The 19,774-nt window shown below is 42.4% G+C and overlaps 1 protein-coding gene across 1 annotated transcript in view; it reads right to left on the minus strand.

Annotated features, from left to right (window-relative positions):
- The window catches only part of HUWE1 (HECT, UBA and WWE domain containing E3 ubiquitin protein ligase 1), a 1,134,422-nt gene that overhangs the window by 764,548 nt on the left and 350,100 nt on the right, over positions 1-19,774 (minus strand). Inside the window, exon 24 of the mRNA XM_080273518.1 lies at positions 3,224-3,562. Coding sequence (XP_080129644.1) covers positions 3,224-3,562 — 339 coding nt within the window. The remainder of the gene's footprint in view (positions 1-3,223; positions 3,563-19,774) is intronic.

Consider the following 19,774-nt stretch of genomic DNA (forward strand, 5'->3'; position numbering starts at 1 on the left):
GTTCTTGTAAGGTGGCATTCAGTTCCACATTCATTGTTCGATGTCGCTTCCCAACACATTTCGGACCGACAGAGCATACAGTTATTTCTGCTCCTTACAGTTAAGTGTACATTTATTGCACATTCTTTTGTTCGTTCGTGTATGTGTGAAAGAGAGTATTGATACAAACAATAATGTATTCCATTAACCCCTTATGGCTGTTAGCCTTGAACAATGCTTTACTGTACCGGTGTCAGTAACGTTAAGTTAGAGAGAGCCATAAAAACTGCGAACAATTATGGGAAGGGAACCAAGGTCACTGGTATGTTTATACGACCCTACTCTACAATCCCAAACAGCTCGGCGGTCCTTTCATCCCAGATGTTTTCGCCGATATGTTTAAATGCTAAAGTAACATGCACCCTAACTTTATGTTTAAATTCTAATGTAACATGCCCCCTAATTTTCTTGCACGAATCATAACAAATCACAAGATGGGTTTAGGGAGGAGGGGAAAAAGCCAGGTGTACCAGACGAGTCTTTTCACATCTGTAAGAAAAAGAAACTGACTTTATAACTTTGAAAAAATGGTTTCAAGGTCTGCCACGGGAGTACACAAATTTCTGAACTCACGAACATTGAGTATTTGAGGGGGGTAAACATACGCTTTGCTGTAAGCAGTAAAAGCACCTTACCAAATCAGTTCATCCTGATAGTCTGTTATATTTTTCTGATTACTTCTGGGTTGGTAAATAAACATTTCTTGTTAAATCTTTCCCCGCTGTTTTTATCTGTTCTGGTGTGACGACTCTTTGATTCGTTAACGTAATGGCAGAAGACACTGTTCTAATCTAAGTGTTTAAACCTGGCCTAACCTAGCTTAACTGCACCTAATAATGTAACCTAACCTAATCTTCAGTTGGGAAGTTGGGAAACGAAGTCCACATTTGAGTACGATGAGTTTCGTCCATTGTGCTGGAAACAATCGTAGGTACAGCTTTAGAACGTGACGATACTAACAGGGAGGAAATCTTTCAATAAGAAAACGTGATTTACCGAACTGAATATAGTCTGAAAAATACTGAAACAAGCTGGAGGAATATACATTGAACTGGAAAGGTCTTTCTGGTACTTAAGTGTACATTTACCGGTAAATAAATCAGTCTAACAGTACAGTACTTGTGTTTCCGCCGGATTAATCGTGCTTTCGGATTAATCAGGCACCCCTTAACACCATATAGCCCGGATAATCGGGCTATCTCTGTATACAACAGCAGCTATAGAACGACCAGAAAGGAAGCTAGTGATGAAGGCACAGATAGAAGGATAGAATCCGTACGAGGGCAGTTTGGAAATTAAAGATTTATGCCAGACTCGATCGAAAGCCTTTGAGATGTCAAGTGCAATGGCAAAGCTTTCGCAAAAGTCCCGAAAGGAGGATGACCAGGAGTATGAAAGGTAGGTGAGAAGATCGCCAGTAGAGCGTCCCTGACGGAACCCGTACTGATGATCGGAGAGAAGGTTGCGATAGGAAAGATGCCTTAAAATTTTTCTATTGAGAATTGACACGAAAACTTTTGAAATACAGGACGTTAAAGCAATTGGATGATAGTTGGAGGATTGGGAGTGGTCACCCTTCTTTGGGACTGGCTGAATGAGAGCAAACTTCCAGCAAGAAGGAAAGGTACAAGTTGACAGACAAAGGCAAAAGAGTTTGCCTAAGCAGGGTGTAAGCACAGAAGCACAGTTCTTGAGAACAACAGGAGGGACTCCATCAGGCCCATATGCCTTGTTAGTACTGAGGCCAGTGATGGCAGAAAATACATCAACTGAAGAAATTTTAATGTCAGCCATGAGGAAGTCAGAGGGGGGAAGAGATGGAGGAACAGCACCGGAATCGTCTAAGGTGGAATTGGAGGAGAAAGTCTGTGCAAAGAGATCTGCTTTATCAGTAGAAGAAATAGCTACAGAACCATCAGAGTAGAAAAGAGGAGGGAAGGATGATGAGGTAAAGTTGTTAGAAAGATTTTTGGCAAGGTGCCAGAAGGAGCGGGAAGAATTCGAGTTGGAGAGTTGAGAGCATTTAGTATGGATGAAATTATTTTTAGTAGAGCGAAGAACAGACTTAGCACGATTCCGGGCAGAAACGTAAAGATGATGTGATTCAGGGGTGGGTTGGCTCTGGTACCTTTTGTTGGCCCTCTCCTTGTTGCGGACAGCATTAGAACAAGCGTGATTAAACCAAGGCTTTCTTGCGTTAGTCAAAGGATATGAGAAAGGAATGTATGCTTCTATGCCCGAGAGAATAACCTCCGTAATGCGCAAGGCACACCCAGATGGCTCCTGGCCATGGAAGCAATAATCATTCCAGGGAAAATCAAAGAAGTACTGCCTGAGGGCCTCCCAGTCCGCGGCTCCAAAATGCCACAGACGACGTTTCCCTGGAGGGTCCACAGGCCGTACCGGAGTGATAGGACAGGTTAAGGTAATAAGGTTGTGATCGGAGAAGCCCAACGGAGAGATAGGATTAACAGGGTAAGCAGAAGGATTAGTTGTGAGGAAGAGGTCAAGTATGTTGGGGCTCTCTCCAAGGCGGTCAGGGATACGGGTAGGGTGCTGTACAAGCTGCTCTAGGTCATTAAGGATAGAAAAGATGTAGGCTTGTTCACCAGGTGGATCATCCATTTCACTATCTTTCATTTTTGTTTCACAGAAAGTCAGATTTCAGTAATCTTGTTCTAGATGGTTTTTATCTGTGTATTACTGACATAACTGCGAAAGTCATACTATTATACCCTTTTCACCTTTATCTGGTCCAAATTTTCATCCTCTTGCAGTTTCTTTCACATAGTTCAGTGGCAAAAAAAGATAATTCAGCAGCTCTACATCCTTCCCATAGCACCTTTTCATGATTAGCATCAAATTCTAATTTTAGTCTATTGGTAAAACTAGCATTCAAGATGAGGAGATGGCAATTTTAGGCCACACTAGAATAAATGGAGTATAACAGTATATTCCACCCCAAGTCCATCTGAACATGAACACAGTGACCTCCAGGCAGAAGCTGTCCTCCTCCTGTAGTCCAACATCTTTCCCTTTTCAGCGGCATGGGGAGGGAGATGAAAAATGTTTGTATAACTGGGCAGTGAAACAATAGATAAACAAAGTGGTAAGGAAGAGATGTTAACAGAACCTCCTAGCCCATGAAGTAATAATTCAAACTCACTCAAACCATGGATATTACCTTACTGACAGCAGCTCTTCTCTTGGTGGCAACAGCTAACTTCTCATATAAGTCTAGGAGGAGCAGGCCAGGGGCAAGCCATTTAGGGGTCACAGGTCCTTCTGTGGTACCAGGGTCCTTGTCTTTGTCCTTGTCCTTATCTTTGGATTTATCCTTGGCGGTGGCCCCAGATGGAGAAGGAGGGGCAGGTAGAGGTGTAGAGGTAGGAATGGCTGGAGTTGGGGCAGGGGGAGGAGGAGGACAGGAGGCCATGGCAGTGTGTGTGAGGGTGAAGAGATCTGTGAGTGTGTCCACCAAGCCTGCATTCTCCATGGCTCCAGCACAGCCAATCTTCATCTCCTGCAACATTATAATCATTACTGACTTGTTTTATTAACTTACTAATAACAGTCACTATCATTATCAATTTCACAGTTACCATCATTACCACTCTAATCTCACTAAGTTATTCATAAGCTTTTATTATGACAACTTAAAAATAATACTATAATAACTGAGTTACCATACAAATGTCATGCTCCACAGACAGCTACCTACATTAAAAACATTCACATCTACAGTAACTGACATGAACCTTTCAGTGGTGGTGGGGGGGGGGGGGATCCTGACATGCTCAAGAACAGATATACAGCAATATTTGGTTTCAGTTATATATACTTTACTTGAGCTAGCACCAGACAGCTTTGTCTCACATAATCCTTCCTTGGTACAGATTCAGTAATGAATTTTATTCAGCTCAACACTAAATGACTTTGTTTACTTGAGAGAAAAGTGGGGAGAGGAGGGGGAAGTCAATCCAGTATGGATGGAATCACCTTGGATCATACCACCAGTGTAAAAATATTTGCATAAAGACTGAAAAATGCTGGAAACAAAAAACAACACCTGTCAATGAAACTGAGGGGTGGTATGACCCATCCCTCAGAGATGATGGTTCATACAGACTTCGAGAAACCACAAAAATAATAAAGTAGTAAGCAGGAAAAATAAATACAGTATGATAATGTTTCCTGAATCTGCTACACCAACTGCTTGGAAGACAGGATGAAAGCATCAGATTGGAAAATCATGTTTCTAAATCACATTCCTGGACATTAATGAATACAGAATTGCAAGAGAGAGAGCAAAAGGAACTTTTATTAAGCTAGCATGTCTTTTGGCTGCTCATCTAGTAGTGACATGAGAATTCCTTTCACCCTCCTGCCTGTAATTACTACCTACTCTGCAACATACAGATAAACAATAGTGTCCTTTACCCCCTGACCTACTGCTAATGCCGAGATACGTCTTCACTCTCAAAAGACTTCTCTTTTGCCCACGTTATTGTCAGTTTAATCCCCCCCCCCTTCTTTAAGATTCATTATCCGCTAAAGCACATGATTTAACTCTCTTTCCTTTGCCTGTACACTTAACCCTTTCATGTTTACGAGTGCAGTGCAAATTTCACCCACTCGTTACCATTCAATGCAGGCTGAGTCTGTACACATTTCACCCACTCATTACCATTTGATTCCAGTTGCTCTGAATGAAATGGCCCCTGTTTTTTGGGTTATAAAATGATTTTGCGTCCATTTCTGGGCAAGAACAAAGCACTACTTGCATCCCCTGTGTATCCCTCTGCCGTGCTCAACCCCTTCTGCATCCAGCATCGCCCCACTGCCTCAGTCAGTGTGCTACAAGTCTTGTTAGAGCGTAAGATACTTTCCTTTCGCATTCCATAAAACTCACCCTAACTGACCTACAGTAATTCTTTATCCACCAAAGTGTAGCCAAATAAATGTAGCTTTGCGCAGTAGCAGTATCGTAACCAATGAGGTCTTGCCAGAGTGACGTATTTGGTGCTGCTGTAAAGCTCGAATTGGGAAAAGTTTCAATACCATCTCAGCACTTCTGCGGCACCTCGGTTTGGGTTACCTTTCCTAGAAGGGTAGTCAAGTCGTACCCCACCTGCTCGTGGTGACCTCGCAGACATCCTGTTTTTTTGTTTTTTTTCCATTTCTGTTTTTTGTGCTTTTTTTTTTTCGGTTTTCTTTTTTTCTCCTAAATTAGGGTGACACAAACGGGGGCGGCGCTACCCGGGGTTTTTTCCCGGGTAGTATTGTACAGTAATCACTCCAATATCCGACGTAATAGAGCCATAGGTAGGTCCGGTTATTGGTTTTCTCCGGATATTGGGCCCCAGCTTATGGACTTGTACTTATGGACCCTAACTCAGAGAAACACCTATACAACTCCCTCTGGACATGCATAGCACCTATTTAAGACCCAAATCACACCAACAAGGCACATAAATGACTGAAATAAATGCAAAAGAAACATAAAATGAGGGTTTAGAAGTATGTTCATACATTAATAAACATTCTGGTACTTATGGACTCTAACCTAGCCTAACTCAGAAAAACACATTCCTTCTGCACATGCATAGCTACTAACACCCTATTCACACCAATAAAGGGCATTAAAGAGTGAAATGAGGTAAGTATAGTAGGGAAAAAAGTACAGTATGAAACATTCTGGCTACTTACAGCAAGTACCTGGCCACCTCGATGAATAACCGCCTCCTCTCGGACTCTGACAGTAAGAACGATTTCCTGAAGCACTTGCAGTACACTCTTCCTGAAGTCTTGCACTGAACTTAGTCAACAACACACAGAAGTCCGTTCTCTTCACAGTGTTCAATTTTGTCCAAATAATGCTCCATTGTAACTTAGTGTTGCACTTTAACTTTTCCTAACTTTTTTTAATTTTCCAAAGCCAAAACAAAGAAGTCTATTTATGTTAAATTTCTTTTCTATTGAGTCTTTTCTCTCAACTTTAAATCCTTAACACAACACACCGTTTTTTTCACTGCACAACACTCAAAATTCCCGTGTGGTCTAGTGGAAAAGTTCTTGCTGTTTATTCACTGTCAGAGTCCGAGCGTATCACTGCAGGCGACCTAGGGGTGCATCGCTGGGTCGTGGTGATGGCGTACCCACTACAGACGACTCTGAAGAAAGCCGCAAACTCACGTCGAGCGGTGACTCCACCGTGGCTGATGTGCTGGGCCGTGGCTCAGAGCAGGAGGAGGCAACGGAGTGGAGCCAGGGCTGGGCACAGCGGGGGTCACGGGCCTGAAAAAACTGTCAATGGTTGATTGATGCAATGACCAACAATTCTGATGATTGATGATGCGCTGACTGAAAGCACGCACTTCCTCCACGAGTCCCAAGGGCCCCATCTCCCTGTCGCAGTCCGGGTGTTCCAGGTAGTCTAGGAGGAACTCTAGATGTTCCCGGAGTGCGCTCAGCTTGGGGATGGCTGGAGTAGTGTCCTGCTGAGAGGAGTCCGCATCATCGTCACCTTCCTCGTCGGAATCTTGAAGTTCGGTACTGACACCAGCAACCGAAGACGCGATCTCGATACCAGACAACGTCTGATACCCAGGATCGCCCTCGTCGTCATCCAACCACTCACGAACATCGTCCACATCAACATCATCGCCGTGCGTACGTAGCCGTGCATGGAAGTCATCCACGTCAAAGCCCAGAAAATCGTACTCCACATCCGTTCCGAGAAGCAGACGAGACCAACCATTTTCAAGAGTTTTCACAGGGACTTCCTTCCATGCACTAGCCCAGTTGTACAGCGCAGACTTGATGTTGTAGCGGTGAAGGTTTTCCAAAGTCCGCTTGCCTCGTGTGTCCCGTCCCTCCCTGCGCTCATCCTCATCCTTGAGAACAACCATCACCTCGTCCAGGAACTTCCAACGGTATAGGTGCTTTGTTGCCACGATTACTCCTTGGTCCATGGGTTCAATGAGAGCAGTCGTATTAGGTGGCAGAAACATGCACCTAATACAGCCATTTTCAGCAACCAAGTCCTTGTCGCACGGGTGGGCAGGTGCATTGTCGAGTAGAAGGAGAGCCTTTACCTGGTCGCGTGGGATTCCCAGTGTCTTCGTCTGGTAATGGATGACCTCCTTGACGAAGTGACGGTGAAACCAGTCTTTGAAGATCACAGCTGTGAACCATGCCTTCAAAGAATGGTACCAGACGACAGGAAGGACATCCATCACCCCACGAAGGCACTGAGGCTGCTTTGCACGGCCAACAACAACGGGCTTAAGCCGGTGCATGCCGTTAGCACTGGCACAACAAAAAAGCAGATATCAGTTCCTTGGAAAGCTTGCGGCCAGGTACACGCTTCTCCGTCTCCTCGGCTAGAGCGTTCGTTGGCGGCGAGCGATAGAATAGGCCAGTTTCGTCAGCGTTGTAGACTTGACCGAGAGTTAGGCCCTCCCTGTCGATCAAGCCTTTCACCTTGTGCCGAAACTCGTTAACCCCATCCTCGTTAGCGTCCAATGCTTCGCCATGTGCTTTACGGTTGGTAAGGCCATGTCGCAACTTGAACGCGAAGAGCCAACCCTCGGATGCCTTGAAGTCTAGGGCGTCGTGAAGCCTTGCGAACTTCTCAGCAGCAGCCTTCAGCTCCGTTCCACGTGCCATCACACCAGCAGCACGTTGCTGTCGATACCAAATCAACGTGGATTGGTCGATTTCTGCAAACTTGTGGGTAAACATAACCTTCCTTTCCAAGTTGCGTTTGCTTCTCGACGAGAAGTCAGCCGTGTACTGCATGAGTTTGTCTCGGGAACGTTTGATATCGAACAAAGTCGACCGGGCCAGGTTGTACTCGCGGAGAATGCGGGAAGAAGACCAACCCGCATCAACTTTCTCCAATATCTCCCTCTTCTTTTCCAGAGTCAACACCACTCTCTTCCTTTTCTCAGGTGGCGGGGCCATCATCACACACACTAAGAGGAGGCCCGGGAGCAGCAGGTAGGGCACCACCACAAAAGCAATCACGTGGGCAGCCATTACGAGGAGCGTACAGTCATGGTGAGAGACAGGCGGGAAGTGGGGAGGATGCAGTGGCGCTATGTCGGATGAATGACGCGCCAACACAATGCTCTCCCGCAGCGTGCGCGGCAAGTTCAAATTACGGACGGGAAAAAATCTTTTTTTTATTTTTTTATTTTTTTTTGGGTTTTCAGACCATTTTGGGAATGTTGGATCCCAGGACGATTAGGTCCGGGTAGTGGGGATGTTCGGTTATTGGGCGTCCGGATATTAGAGTAATTACTGTATATACGTTTTGCGGTTGTAATCATTTTGTTTTGTTTTTTGTTCTCCCTTATCATGAATAAAAACAACACCAGTGCCCTCGCTGCAGTAGGTCTGTAGCAAAAAGTGCACAAGTACTGAAGTGCACCTACTGCAGCGAGTGGATTCATATAGCTTGTGAAAATTTGGATGCAGGCGACTATCCATTCATGAAGAGGAGCCACCAGCTGGGCTTTCGCTGGCTGTGTAGCCAGTGTGTTGCACCAGCAGACGAGGTCTTGGCTGGTGGAGGATGTAGTACCAAGAAGGAGTTTGAAGATAAAGTTATTGGGCCAATCTTTCAAGCAATCAGAGACGTATCAAATAGACTGGAGGCACTAGAGACCAAGGCCTCATCACCCAAGGCGGTCACACAAGATCAGGCCAAGTCATTTGCGGATGCTGTTGGCGGGTCTCTCGTGGGGGAAGGGAAGGATCTGCCTGGGGGTGTGATTGAGATCAGTGCTCATGGCCAGAAAAAAGCCATTCATAGTCAACATGTACTGATTGTGAAACCAGAGAGTGGCGCTAGTGCAATGACAAATCAGATGGGACCAGAAGACATCAGAGGCGTACTTAACTCGGTACCGGTTGACAGATGCCTTAAGACCAAGGCTGGTAATGAAGTTTCCGTCAGCTGAGGCCAAGGGTGAAGCAACTGGGGTGCTGGTTGATCATTTTGGCTCTAAGGGCACTTTTTGCATATCAGAGCCAAAGAAAATGTTGCCTAAAATGACCGTGACAGGCCTTTCCTCTTCCTTGGATGACTGACATCATCCCAAATATTCTGAGAAAAAACAATAAAATTAAGATGCTCGTTGATCGAGGTTGTACCCTCAACCTTCTCTTCACAAGGAGAAGGAATGACACCAAAACTGCTGTCTTGAAGATGTCGCCAGAGGCGAGATCCTCCACTGTAGAACAAGGCAATTACATCTATCTGGATCTTACAAGATGCCGCGCTTTCAATAGAGTCTGGGTTACACAGTGTCATCACTGTCAAGGCTTTGGTCATACATTTGAGAGATGTTCTAGGAAAAGTGATGAACCTAAATGTGTCTTTTGTGCTGGAGTCCATAAATCTAAGGACTGTAGTAACAGAAATTCTCCCAAATGCATCAACTGCTCCTCTTTAAGACATCAAGATGCTAATTCAAAGTCACAGGTGGTTGCCCATTTTGCTTCAAGTAGAGACTGTCCAATTATGATTTCTCATAGGAATAGACTGATTGAAAACACCAATTTTGACCATTCAAAAAACTGACTACGTCCCTCTTGAATCAGTTAAGGATGGATCTTTTAAATATTCGTTTCATGCGTAATAAGATAGACTATATTAATGAAACCCTAAATCAGCATGAGCTTGACATATTGTGCTTGACTGAAACCTGACTGTATGAGTCTGATATCAATATTATTCGTAATGCTTTGCCTAAGACACATTCTATTATTAGTATTCCCAGGCCTGCTGCTGACTATCCAGGAGGAGCCGTAGCACTCATCTACTCTGCAGCACTTGCAAACGTTTCTCTCACTGACTCAGACCTGACCCCATCATCATTTGAATTTATGGAAGTATTAATAAATTTCCATCAGAATACCATTAGAATTGCAATTGTCTATCGACAAGGTCATCCGGGCAGGGATCGAGGTTTTGTGGAGGAGTTTGGGCAGTTTCTTGAAGGGTTTTCTCTTAAACCTGGAGGACTTCTTGTTTGTGGTGATTTCAATTATTGGGTTGACAGTCCAGAGTCAAAACCATTTTCTTCAGAATTCCTTGAGCTGATCACCCAGAACAATTTTTTCAATCATGTGAGTAATCCAACTCATGTCTCAGGACATGTCCTTGACTTGATCTTGTCCCCTGTTGGTTGCAGGCGCGTATCAGATGTGAAGGTTGACTCATTTGACCCCCTCATCTCTGATCATGCTCTGATCACTCTTAGTTTTGATGACCCGAAATCCCCTTCATATAAAAAGGTCATCAGGTTCAGAAATTACAACAATGTTGATCGCCAGTTGATGTGTTTTGAAATTGATCAATGTTTAAACTCCATCGATTCTTCAAGTCTTTCTTCTGGTGAATTGTTTGATATTTACAACAACGAGCTCAGGTCAATTTTTGACCATTATTGTCCTGAGGTAGTAAAAACAATCACTGTACGTGATAATTCTCCGTGATATGGTCCATCCATTAATTCTTTGCGAAGACAACGTAGAAGGGCAGAACGTGAGTGGCGCTTGCAGCGGACCGAAGTAACTCGTTTGCGTTATGTTTTTGCGAGAAGAGCAGTCGTTCACACTGTAAAAGCCCAAAAGGCTAGGTATTATCAAAATAAAGTCGATTCATGTGGTGGTGATAAAAAAAACACTGTCTGCAGTTGTGAACAATTTGGTTGGTCGGAGGAATGTAATTGTTAAACCAACTTCTTTATCTGATGCCCAATTGGCTTCTGATTTTGCTTCATTTTTTACAAGTAAGATATCTCGCATAAGAAGTGATTTAGACAGCAGTTCTCCTAGTGAAGCGTACTCAGTTGACTTCCAGTCACGGTGCACCGGGGATCATTTGCTTTCAACATTTCATCCACTGGCTATAAACAAAGTCAAATGTTACATCAGAGAACTTAATAAAACATTTTGCTCACTCGATCCATGTAACATGTCACAACTGCCTGATGTGTACGAGCATGCTGCAGACTTCATCTGCAACATAATAAATAGATGCTTCTTAGAAAGTAATTTTGTGTAGTCTGAGAAACGTGCATTGCTCAGGCCCCTAATTAAGAAACCTGGCCTTGATGTCGAGAGCATGACAAATTATCGTCCTGTCTCTAACCTGTCTTTTTTATCCAAGATTATTGAGCGGGCCATACTCGATCAACTCTTACCACAACTGGAACACAACAGAGTTGTTCCTGTTGTTCAATCAGCATACAGAAAATACCATTCAGCTGAAACTGCACTAACAAGAATTCAGAGTGACTTGGTGGCAAACACTTGTAGTGGGATGTTCTCTCTCCTAGTTCTTTTGGATCTGTCTGCAGCTTTTGATACAGTAGATCATAAACTATTGTTGGATGATCTGTATTTTTATGACGTTCGTGATAGTGCCCTATTGCTCCTTAAGTCGTATCTGTCGGACAGATCTCAGAGAGTGGTTGTTGATTACACTAGCTCTGATTCTGCTCCTCTTCTATTTGGAGTCCCTCAGGAATCAGTTTTGGGTCCAATTCTATTTACTATCTACACAAGTAGTTTATCGTCTCTACTTGATGCTCATGATGTGTCCTATCATTTTTATGCTGATGACACCCAGCTCTATGTTAAGATGTCAGATATCAACGATACTAAGACAAAGTTTGAATCTCTAATGTCTGATATTAAGATCTGGATGGCTAAGAGGAAACTTAAGCTGAATGATGGTAAAACTGAGATCATCATCATCAGAGGAAACAGAAGGGGTAATGACACTGACAATGCCCTGGCTTTGAACATTGGCGTGTCACAGCTGCATCCAGTCAGTTCTGTTTGAAATCTGGGAGTTTATTTTAATTCTAAGTTAAATTACAAAGAACATATTAATCAGGTTGTAAGAGGGTGTAACTTGCATATCAGAAATCTGTACTCTGTGAGAAGATTCCTGAACAGACGGTGCCTCTTAACATTGGTCCATGCAGTGGTCTTGTCTTGTGTTGATTATTGTAATTCACTGTGGGTTGGTCTTCCAAATAATATACTAACAAAAGTTCAGTCTGTGTTGAACAGGGCGACACGGCTTATCTTTGGTCTCCCCCCAAGAACCTCAACTACCCCGTTTCTGATTGAGTTGCATTGGTTACCAGTAAAGGCTAGAATTAAATTTAAACTGTGTCTTATTACATTCAAGGTTCTTAAGTTTGGTGCACCGAAGTATCTTGCTGAATTGTTAAAACTCCCATCGACACGCCCGAGTGTGATGTTACACAGTGAAGATGATTCCTTGCGTCTTGATGAGCCAGGAGCCATTCACCAGTGATCTTTCTCTGATCGCTCTTTTGCATATAGAGCCCCTAGATTATATAACAGATTGCCATTGTCCATAAGACAACTCTCTACTGTTGATTCCTTTAAGAGACAGCTGAAAGCCTTTCTTTTTTCAAAATGCTATGACCTGGAGAGAGGTACTATGACGGATGAGTATAGGGTTTAATTATTGCCACTTTCATGTATATAACATGTAGCTTGTATTATATACAAGAAATGTCATAGTTCTTGTAATTGTAAAAATAAAGTATGTGTCGAGCGCTAGTGAATTCCCAAAAGGAAGAACTGGCACTTTTGAGAAACGAAAGGCCAGATTATTATTATATTATTATTATAACTCTTTCTTAGTAACATATACAGTACCATAAAAATTATATTTCTATGAGAAAAACTTAAGTAAAGAAATAATAAAATGAGGGAAAATTTACATACGGCTGATCTTTTTTACAAAACCGTAAGTCCATTTGTTCAGGATTACAGTGGGGGGGGGGGGAATATAACAAAGCAATAATATGGGTGTGACGATAAACTGTTTATGATGTGGTGGGTGGGGGCGCTCAACATCCAACCACTCGATGTAGTGCTGCTCTCGGGTGTCTGCCTTTTCCTCTCCTCCATCCTCCTTTCCTTTCATCCTCTTCTCTCTTTCTTTCCTTCAATCTTTCCTTGTCCTTCTGCCTAAGGGTGACTTTACACTCCCACGTCTGTCTTTCCTTCATTCTTTCCTCTTCTTTCTGCCTGTGGGTGACTCTACACTGAGTGACAAGCCAAATGGTTTCCTGTACACCAGAAAACCATTTACTTCGCTGGGTGGTAATCATATAACCAAATTTTGGCACCTAGTGGTTCAGTGGTAATTACAGAGCTCCAATCGGATTGAGCCGGTGAAGGTTTATATCAAAGGGATGGTTGGGGTTTATTGCTCACATAATGCCACTCAGGAATGAGTGAGGGGGGGGGGGTTCTCTCTCTCTCAGTGAGGCCCTCGTCACGAGTACTCGCTCACGGTAGGATGCAGCCTGCATTGAATGGTAACACAAGGGTTAATTTGGGTTTCAGCGTACTACATTACCTATACAACCCAGTATGTGATGGGTTATGTGATGTGAAAACCTATCACATACTGATTTGTTGCATGTAAATGTCGATTTAACATGAGTTCAATGGGGATACCTTGGAAGCAGGGGAGACCTGTCTTCAGTGCCCTCAGCAGTACAACTCTATTTACACTACAGGTTGCATCCTTGCTGGAGATGACTTCCAAGTCACAAGTTTCAGTATTTCACACACAAAATGTTATCACTTCACTTAAACCTTTCAGGTCTCAAATAGGTCCCAAGGTCACGTTTGACAGACGCATTTTTTGGAAAAAAGTCAAGGTTTGCAAATAAAGAAAAAAATGTCATTCATGCACAAGGAAGTAATACACATCTGCCTATACAACAATAGAGCTCTAGTCGCCATACAAGTGCTGCAAAAATGATGGGAAGTTGCGTAGCAAGTGGTGTGTGGTAGCGTGGTGAGTGTTGCCGTCTCGGTGGGTAGGTGATTTCTTGGTGCGTAGGCAACATGATTGCATTGTAACAGTGCACTGATATATGTACTGTACATTATATCTCACGTGATTTGTGAATGATTCTTGAGATGTCTTCTTTACAAATAACAAAATAAACAGTTACAAGATCCTTATAAAACTATCACTTACTAGTTACTACTAATTTATTTTACTTTGCTCTTATTTTGCTTCGTACTGTGCAAGGCTGTGGGGGTGAGGACATGAGGGTAAGCCTACAAGCTTGCCTTTTGGATGTACATATGTTTATTTCATTGTCGCTAACTATATCATCCTGTGTACTTACAGGCAACAGTAGAGACAGTGATCAAATAATTATTTCTCATATTGACGGTGTTATAAGTATAACCAGGAAATGTGGGAAACTCACGAAACATAAATCAGAAAAAAGTATGGAGATGCGAACAATTTTCTGTCAGTGAAAAGGCAACACTCACTGAACGTGTATGTCCGCCTGGTAACAAATAAATGCATGGTACGTGTATAAAAGGCTACAGAAACAACCTTAGAAAACTAAAATCTTAAATCTGTATATATTTTCCCTCAATCAGACACTCTAACATTCAGGAAATTAATAAATATTGAGACATACAACGCAGATATCTTTTGCTTGCCTGTGACATGGTAGCTATGTGCATAAGAGGGAGGCAGGGGGTGGGGGATTGGAGGAAGAGTGGAGGGTGGAGGGTGGGAGGTAGTGGGGTGGGGAATCGGTGGGAGGCAGGAGGGTGGAGGATGTAGGGGATGGGGGATTGGAGGGAGAGTGGAGGGTGGAAGGGTGGGAGGTAGAGGGGTGGGGGATCGGTGGGAGGTAGGGGGGGTGGAGAAAGACATGAAAGGGAAGAGGGAGATGAGAGCTATGTATCCTCCAGAGCAGTAAAAACATATTGGAAACAATATTCTTTTGCTAAATGAACTGTCTGATACCAAAATAGTAAAAAATATTGCCAAATTAACAGTATGATAGAACCAATACGTGGAACCCAACCCTCCACCATTATTAGCCCTTCCCAGACTGTGTGAACTAAAATATCATGATCTACACATGCCTGGTAGAAGCAGAGGGGTCTGGGGAGCGGTTTGTATCCTTATTTCATTCACCAGCCTCACGCAACAGTTTTCATTCATACCTAAATATGCTGCCATGGGAGTGGCTAGGAGACCCCTACCGAGAAAGCCACTATAGTGGCCAGGAGAGCTGAAAGGGTTAATGACGCACACTACATTACAAGTATTTGTTGCGCACTTGTACAAACGTTGTGCAGATCAGATATTCATTCTAAGAATGAATATCTGACCAACCTCTTCCCTTCCTAAAACCTCCCTGTTGTTCTCCAACTGATTCCTCTGTTATTTCCCTAACTCTGTCAATAAGTATCCTACCATATACAGTAAAAGTCCTATTATTCGGCAGCTGATTATTCGGCAGATCCGACATTTCGGCAGTTTTGAAAAATAGTCCCATTTACGAAAATCTTTGATTGTTCGGCAGATGTCCGGAATCATCTCGGCAGTCCAGGAAGTGTTATCTGTAACTTGTAGGCCTGTTTCATTCCACTTCTGTATGTTCACCAATTTCTATATTTTTTCAGATTCAGGTATAGTACTGTAGTGATTACAATATTGCACAGTATCATACAGTACAGTAAACACCCCCTCCAAATTAGCGAGGGTTACGTTCCAAGCTCCCTCACTAATTCTTGAAATTCGTTCATTCTTGATGCCTTCCTGAAAGTGACATTTACCGGTATTGCACAGCCCATGAACCACTAACACCATAATGCATTACCCATAAATAAATGGTGCTTGTTAAATCAGTTTCCCCGTTGTTTTTAGCTGTACAGCTGTGACAGCTCTAGTATTTTTATTCCTCAGCATATGGTGGAAGGGAGTGTCCTGTTTAACTAAACCTAATCTAACCGAGTTTAACTGTACCTAATATTTTAACCAAACCTAACCTAACCTAAAGTCAGAAAAATACTTAAAAATAAACTGGAGGAATATGAATTGCTAAGGTCTCTCTGATGAAAGTTAAACGTACATTTAGCGCTCATTCTTTTGTTCGTTTTTGTTTAACGTTAAAGAGAGAGTATTGATGCAAACAGTAATGTATCCCATTAACCCCTAAATAACCTCCGACACTGAACAACCCTTTACAGTACCGATGTCAGTGATGTCAAGTTAGTGTGAGCTATAAAGAAAACTGAACAATTATGGGGAGAACGAAGGTCACTGGTATGTTTACACGACTCTACGCTATGATTCCAAGCAGCCAGGCAGTCGGTTAATCTCAGATGTTTTCGCTCATTTGGTAAATGCCCCGTAACTTTATCAATTTTTCCCTGACTCATAGCGAATCATAGCATGGGTTTAGAAAGCTAAATAACACATTGCTAGGAGAGCCACACGATTATCTTCACATCTTTAAGAAAAACAAATTGATTTCAGAAGAATGGACGAAACTTACTCTACATACTCAGAGAGGGATTAAATTTCTTCCATTTTCTTGAAGATGTGAAGATAATCGTCTGGCGCATCTAACAATGTGTTATTTAGCTTCTTAAACCCATGCTATGATTCACGGGAGAAGTTACAAAGTTACGGTGCATTTACCAAATGGGCGAAAACATCTGAGATTAACCTACCTTCTGACTGCTTGGAATCGTATTGTAGAGTCATGTAAACATACCAGCGACCTTCGTTCCCTTCCAATAATTGTTCACAGTTTTTTCATAGCTCACTAACTCGACATCATTGACATCGGTACTGTAGAAGGTTGTTCAATGCCGGAGGTTATTAAGGGGTTAATGGAATACATTACTGTTTCCATCAATACTCTCCCTTTCACATGTAAAAAAAAAAAAAAAAAAATTGAACAAAAGAATGAGCACTAAATGTATGTTTAACTTTCATCAGAAAGACCTTACCAATTCATATTCGTTCACTTTATTTTATGCAATTTTTCGACTATTTTATTTTGTTTGGAAAAAGTACTGTGTACAGCACTCACTCCAAACATATTTGTAATAATATAAGTAGTGATGAGTTCACCAACACAAGTGATGTACTGAGGTGGTAGGTAATATTCCGTATCATTTCGGTCATCCAGGAAGTGTTATCTGACGTGTATGCCTACTATGTCATTACACTTCTATATGTTCACTAATATATATATAGATAGATAGATAGATAGATAGATATACATAGATAAAGATAAAGATAGACAGATAGATAGATAGATATAGATATATATATATAGAGAGATAAAGATATAGATAGATAGATAGATAGATATAGATATATCTATAGATAGATAGATAGAGATAGATAGATATATATATATATATATATATATATATATATATATATATATATATATATACAGATAGATAGATAGATAGATATATAGATATATATATAGTTCAGTTTCAGGTATAGTACTGCATTGATTGCAGTATTGTACAGCATACAGTACTCTCCCCAAACACAGTTGTAATACCATAAGTGGTGATGACAGTGTTCACCAATATATTTAAGGTACTGAGTGGGTAGGTTTTTGATTATTCGGCAAATCCAGTATCTTGGCATCATCCCGGTCCCATAGATGCCGAATAATGGGACTTTTACTGTACACTTCCTGTTACACTAAGTAGACAAATGCCCCTATGATTACCGTACACACTTCTTTTTCCCCTTTTCCTTTGTACAGGGGAATAATTATACCTGACTTCCAATCCTCCGGGACTACCTTCCTCCCAGGCCAATCTACATAAATTCCATATCTATTCAACTACTACCTCTCCCCATGCTTCAGCATTTCACCACACACTCCATCAATTCCCTGAGGCTTTCCCCAATTTGACTTTCTTCACTGCTTCCACGACTTTCATCCTACTGATTTCTTCCTCTTTTCTCACATCACTCCGTCTCCCATCCATTCCCCAGCCACTTAATACTCACATTATTTTCATTCTCTATGTTCAATAATTCCTTAAAGTGTTCTCTCCATCTGCTCACTTTTTCTCTATTCTCCACTAGTAATCTACCATTTTATCTTTCACTTTCCAACTAACTTCTTTGGCACCCCGTCTAACTCTCTTTACCTTTTTCCAGAACATTTTCCTCCACTTCCTCTCTTATATTCTGCCTTTTTTTTCCATCCTCCTGTAACCTTTCCATCCTCATTGTATGAACTACATCCTCCTGTCCTTCCCTTCTCTTATTTCTCCATTTCATTTGGACTCTGATTCAGATCACCCTCAAGTAGTGGTCAGAAAGTCCACTTCCCCAACCTCTATATACTCTTGCATCCATTTCACATCCTTTCATCCTGTCATCCACATACACATAATCAATCATTGCCTTCCATTCACTCAGGTCACCATCCACCCTTAGCATCATTCGCCATATATACCCAAGGATCATTTTGTGCCTGAAGTGGGTATTGGCTATCACCAACCCCCTCCTGGCACAAATGTCCACTAAAGCACTACCATTCTCATCTATCTCAACAGGCACGCCCACCTCACGAACTACTCCATCCACCTTCACATTCCCAACTTTACCGTTCTTATCTCCACTCAAAAACACTCTCTCATTCCTTTCAAACTTTTCCATGCACACTTCCACATTTGTCCAGAACTCTTCTCTCACCCTGCTTGCACGATCTTGCGTTGGAGTATACACGCACACAATCGCTCACATTTGTAGTCCAACTTTCAATCTTACCTACACAATCCTTGAGCCAACTGATCAATACTCTCTTATACTCTCCTTCCATCTGTTACAACAATACACACTCCTCCTTCTGCTCTCTCATTCTCACCTACTCCCACGCATATATCACATCCATACTCCCATTCTCTCACACTCTCAACTCTCCATTTAGTTTCAGTTAATCCACATACATCCACTTTTGCACCATCAAGCACCTAAACAATCTCTCTCTCTTTCACCTCATCACCTGCACCCCTTACATTCCATGTAGCTATCCGTACCATGTCCTTGTTTGGTCCTTAGCCATCACCTTTTGGTCATGTCGTCTTTAGTCTACCTCTTATAACCCTACCACTAACATTATCACTTCTCATTTTCTGTGCCCAGTCGTCATCCCTCATCCTCTCCATCTCAATCAACATTTCCTCTTCACAACATCAATACACTTCAATCCCATCCTACCTCTTAACTCTTCCATCATAAACCTAGTCCCTCCAGACTTCATATTTATGGATGCACTGCATATCCACCTAATCATTGTCATCTCTGTACATTTGAGCCTGTGCATATCCTCCTCCTTTACTGTCCAGTTATCACTACCATACGGCATTACACTCTAACACATGCCGCATACAAAGATCCCTTAGCACACAGAGAGAGCCCTCTCAATGTCAAAAGAGGCAACAGGTCCCTGGACTTCTTCCAACCACTCCTCATTCTAGCCACACCTCCAGCACATAACACGTCTGCCAAATAACAAAACTCATCCACACACTCAAGAGACTCACCAGTAAGATCAATCCTTTCATGCCTGACAATCTCCACTTGCCTTCCCTGACACTTCACACATATCAGCATTATCTCACAGTCTCTCTCTAATACACTACATGCCTCATGTACCCACTTTTCACAAACACTGTATAAGATGGAAGTATTTCCAAAGCCCAAGTGGCAAACCACACATGGTCACTCTCCCTCTTCTTTGACAGTACTGTCACCAACCCTAGATACCATCACCTTTGTTTTATTTGCATTTACTCTCAAGTCCTTGTGCCCCATACCATCTCTTCTCTTCCTAAATCTTCTCTCTGC

This window comes from Coenobita brevimanus, chromosome 55, assembly GCF_032717465.1.
Source record: "Coenobita brevimanus isolate Jiangsu-jjx chromosome 55, ASM3271746v2, whole genome shotgun sequence".
Taxonomy (NCBI): domain Eukaryota; kingdom Metazoa; phylum Arthropoda; class Malacostraca; order Decapoda; family Coenobitidae; genus Coenobita; species Coenobita brevimanus.